Source organism: Capsicum annuum, chromosome 6 (genome assembly GCF_002878395.1).
Source record: "Capsicum annuum cultivar UCD-10X-F1 chromosome 6, UCD10Xv1.1, whole genome shotgun sequence".
Lineage (NCBI taxonomy): Eukaryota > Viridiplantae > Streptophyta > Magnoliopsida > Solanales > Solanaceae > Capsicum > Capsicum annuum.
In genome coordinates, this window is record NC_061116.1 from 220,630,869 (window position 1) to 220,636,086 (window position 5,218).

The following is a 5,218-nucleotide window of genomic DNA, read 5'->3' on the forward strand; positions in this document are numbered from 1 at the left end:
TAGTCAATTAATCAATTAATTAATTAAGGAAATACGTGAGAAAGACGACTAATTATGTAATAATTGCTGTATGAAAGTGTTATATTAGTTCTTCCAATACACTAACACCGTGTAGCTTATTTGACTGCTAGGTAAATTAAACCAGCCATTTTGTAAGCGGCTATTAGTGTTTTTCTGAACACTTGCCTTTTGTGTTAGTTTAAAAGTTTTAATTATCTAATATTTTAATCTAATTTAATTTTAACGGTAGAAAATGGAGATTTATGTACTTTGGTGATTAATATGAGCCATTCTTTTTAATGTCACTTTTCCTACCTTGTTGGATGGATATGTTTTGAGGAAGACTAAGATGATGAAAAGATGCACATGCCAAAACTTAATGGAGATAGATTCTCCCAGATTCAATGTATGGAAAATTAGTGCTCTCTTCAACCCACGTGAAAATATGTAATGGAATACTTTAGTTTTTTTCTTTTAAAGAAAAAAAGTCATATTAGTATATGACTAAGGGAAAGTAGGTTGCAGGGAAAGATATATGAAAATCAAAAGCTCATCAAGAAGGTAAAATATTTAAAATTAATATATTACTAATAACTATGTATTGTAATACACTAAGAAAGTATATGATCATTAATTGTTATTAAATAATTTTGTTTAAAGAATGTGTCAAAAACTTTAAGTTCTCCCTCCGTTTCAAAATATTTGATCTTTGTTGATTCGACACTCTCCTTCAAAAAATATTTATTAGGGGTTTATTTTAGGGAAAATTTTAGAAATAGCAACTCTATATCCTTAATTATAACTTTTATAACAACAGTTTCATAATTACGAAAAATAACAAATTGTATTTGTATTTAAGTAAAATGTTGCTATATAAATACATATACAAATATATATGTATTACTAATAAATACATATGCACAATTGAAAAATACATATTCTTCTATTACTATGAAGTGGGTAAAATATTGCTACTTTTGCTATAAGTTGTAATTTTGAAAAAATGTTGCTATTTACTGTAATTATAGTCTTAAGGATGCTAGTTTCTGTAATTTTTCCTTTATTTTATCCAATTAGTCTTATAAATTATGCTTTGAAAATATAAATTTGAGTCTATACACTTTCTTTAGTCATTTAACGATAAGGTTGTATTGGAATAACATAGTAATATCCACTTGATTTCATTATAGAGACAAGTAAACTAAAATAAATATTTTTATAAAGAGTAGCGCAACTATTTTAAAACGGTGTGAGTAGCATATAAAAGTATTATATGCATTAATACATGTAGTAGTGGCTGTAAGAACACTTCCTCCTTAATCATGGGAATTGAGTTTAGTACCTTAAAGTAAACTCGTCTTTGATAGAAAGCATTTTACTTCAATTCTTGCCCTCAATCGGGTTAGTCCGGCCCCAAAAAGGGGTACATGGAAACCGAAAAACACACACACATGTAGTGACATTCAACTTAATTATATATCAAGTATTCTAAAATTTGGAAGACATTAATTTGTCTGTGTAGGTCTGCAGCAATCATATCCTTCCACGTGCACATCTCTCCTGGGTTACGAAATATCGCTTAGGGCACATCTAACTTAGGAATCTTTTTCCTATTTTTTAGTACCTTTCAAAAGTATTATAGGCATACGAATTATCTTTTGCTTCTCAAAAAAGAAGAGAAGAAATTAAGGACACATCACTGTACAAAATTTGAATATTGCATGATGCACAGCTTGCACATAATTTGACAATTAAGAAGGGAAGAAAGTAGGTTGATATATCACGTAGGATCAAAGAAAAATCAGGAAATCTTGACAAAGCACAATGGCAATTAAAGATATCACTATTGAGGATCGACTTGCATATAAATAATGTTATATTAGGTGAATTAATTAACCTGATTATGTAAAATATCTACACACAGTGAGGGGTGATCAGTTTAACACCCTTTATGTTAAATGTTGAACACCTCTAATAGAATATCTGACTTGAGCCCGGAATACAATAACCATATTGTTAGTACATATAACTTAAATTCGTTGTCGAGGAGTATGATCAAGTGAGCGAAATAAGAAATTCAGGAAATTGTTGCATAACACTTGTTCAACACCTGTATGTCAAAACGAGCAACATTTAGATATGTAGTACTACTCCAACTAATAAACGAATATACTAAGAGTGGTTAGTGAACCTTTGGGATATACCACAGGGGTTAGCACTATTCATAATTCAGATGCGGCGAAATGGAATCCTTTAATCAAATATTTAAATTCACAAAAAACGGAATGTAGCCATTGGGAATCACCAATCACTTGTCCTAATTACTAATTGTCAACTCTTTGCTGCCTATATAAACATACCCTTCACAAGGTTATACCCATCCAACTAACTTCTTAATACATTTCAAAAAAATATTTTTCATATTGAAAAACTAGTCAGTTATTTCCTTAATCAAAGAAATGGCTGATGTGGAAGGAGAACCAGGGAGTTCCATGCATGGAGTCACTGGAAGAGAACCCGTTCTTGCTTTCTCCGTGGCTTCTCCGATGGTGCCCACTGACACTACCGCGAAGTTTTCAGTACCGGTTGATACTGAACACAAGGCCAAGCAATTTAGATTTTATTCGTTTTCAAAACCTCATGGCCTTACATTCCAGTTGTCCTGGATTTCCTTCTTTACTTGTTTCGTTTCGACATTTGCTGCTGCCCCTTTAGTCCCTATCATTAGGGACAACCTTAATTTAACCAAAATGGACATTGGTAACGCTGGGGTTGCTTCCGTTTCCGGAAGTATTGTATCTAGGCTTGCTATGGGTGCGGTTTGTGATTTGTTGGGCCCGCGGTATGGGTGTGCATTTCTGATCATGTTGTCAGCCCCAACTGTTTTTTGTATGTCCTTTGTTTCATCCGCCGGTGGATACGTAGCTGTCCGTTTCATGATTGGATTTTCTCTTGCAACGTTTGTATCGTGCCAATATTGGATGAGTACTATGTTTAATAGTCAGATTATTGGTCTAGTGAACGGAACAGCTGCCGGATGGGGAAACATGGGTGGCGGTGCAACTCAACTCATTATGCCAATTCTTTATGATATAATTCGAAGGGTGGGAGCAACTCCGTTCACTGCATGGAGAATTGCGTTTTTCATTCCTGGTTGGCTTCATGTGATCATGGGTATATTGGTGTTGACTCTTGGCCAAGATTTGCCTGATGGAAACCGTGGCGCTTTACAGAAGACGGGTAATGTTGCTAAAGATAAATTCGGTAACGTAAGTGCAAATTACACCCAAGACTATTTTTGTACTTTTGTTTCATGTTAAGGAGATAATTTATTCCTAATTCTATCTCTTTCTTAAAATTCAGATATTGTGGTATGCTGCTACAAACTACAGGACATGGATCTTTGTCCTGCTCTATGGATACTCAATGGGAGTTGAACTGTCCACAGACAACGTGATTGCGGAGTACTTCTTCGATAGGTTTGTTTCTTTAACAGCCAGTTGTAGTTCGTAATCTACCTAACTTTATCAACTTGGAAAGTTGTTACATATATCTGCTTAAACTAACGTAAATTTGAACAAAATCCTACAGATTTGATCTAAAGCTTCACACAGCTGGAATCATTGCAGCCACGTTTGGTATGGCTAACCTTTTAGCTCGTCCGTTTGGAGGATTTTCTTCAGACTATGCAGCCAAAATATTCGGCATGAGAGGGAGACTTTGGGTCCTTTGGATCCTACAAACACTCGGAGGAGTATTTTGTGTGTTGTTGGGCCGTTCAAATTCCCTACCAATTGCCATAACATTCATGATCCTATTCTCAATCGGTGCTCAAGCTGCTTGTGGTGCAACCTTCGGTATTATTCCCTTCATTTCTCGCAGATCATTAGGTATTATCTCGGGCATGACGGGCGCTGGAGGCAATTTCGGTTCTGGATTGACACAATTGCTATTTTTCACGAGCTCAAAGTACTCGACAGCCACAGGGCTAACTTATATGGGATATATGATCATAGGATGCACTCTTCCAGTGACATTGTGCCATTTCCCACAATGGGGAAGTATGTTTTTGCCACCAACAAAAGACCCCGTTAAGGGAAGTGAAGAACATTATTATTCTTCCGAGTACACTGAGGCCGAGAGGCAAAAAGGCATGCACCAAAACAGCTTGAAATTCGCCGAGAACTGCCGATCAGAGCGCGGCAAGCGTGTGGGGTCCGCACCTACCCCACCAAATTTGACACCGAGCCGCGTCTGATCATCTTAGGGGATTGAAAATCATCAATTCCCGACTTAATTGAAGGTTAAATGTGCTGAGTTTCAATAAGCAAAATCTGTCATGGTTTACCTTTCTTTTCCTTTTGGTTTATTTTAATGATGTTGCTTGTTGATCTATCAAAACGAATACGTGGAATCTACTAAGGTGTATGTTTTTTTTAATGAAGTATATATATACTACTTATTGTGTATGTTTCCAATTGCTTTTTCAAAACGAATATTCTTGGGCCAATGGCCGCCATTGGTTTTACAGTGTGTAGATTCAAAAGTGTATTACTTATAAAACTTTTGACCTCTAAGAAGGGGCCCTGATCATTTATTCCAGTTGGTTTATACAAGTATATATTAATTGTTTTTCTTCTCCCAGTGGCCGATTAAGTTGATGTGAATAATGAATCACTATTATAGTTTATTATCAGTACTAGATTTTTGCAAGGAGAAGTATTGAGTTGAGTTTTTAAATGAATTGTATTAAGTGGAGATGTTTGATTAGACGTGAAATTTAAGAATTAGAAAAGATTTTTGACATGTAATTTAAATATTTACAAAGGATCAATACTATTCTTTTAAATGAGTTGGGTAAGAAGTTACACATGATCTATTTTCATCTTCTCTCCCTTATCATAATAGAGTTTTCTCTGATCTAATTTTCAACAAGTTATTTAATTAGACCTAAAATAAAAATATAAAATAAATAATTTTCAAAAACGAGAAAGAACAGATTAAAAGTATAGTTCATCAAATAAGTACAACTTGGCCTTGACTTCCCACTATCTAATGAATTATATTTGTAGTGTGTCCACACAGTATAACAACCAAAAATAAGCTCATTTAGGTACAGCTTTCAATTCCCAAGTTGTGGGAAAGTTGATTTGGCTTCATTACATCAGCATTATTTGATTAATTTAGTTTTATTAGGCTATTTGAGATAAAAGACTAT

General features: G+C 34.5%; 1 protein-coding gene across 1 annotated transcript; it reads left to right on the plus strand.

Moving 5' to 3' along the window:
• Positions 1–2,363: 2,363 nt before the first annotated feature.
• LOC107875600 (high-affinity nitrate transporter 2.1) lies at positions 2,364–4,469 on the plus strand. Its single transcript, XM_047414100.1, has 3 exons — positions 2,364–3,269; positions 3,364–3,479; positions 3,592–4,469. The coding sequence occupies exons 1-3, from the start codon at positions 2,460–2,462 to the stop codon at positions 4,256–4,258; spliced, it is 1,593 nt and encodes a 530-aa protein (XP_047270056.1). The 5' UTR covers positions 2,364–2,459; the 3' UTR covers positions 4,259–4,469.
• The last annotated feature ends 749 nt before the right edge of the window (positions 4,470–5,218 follow it).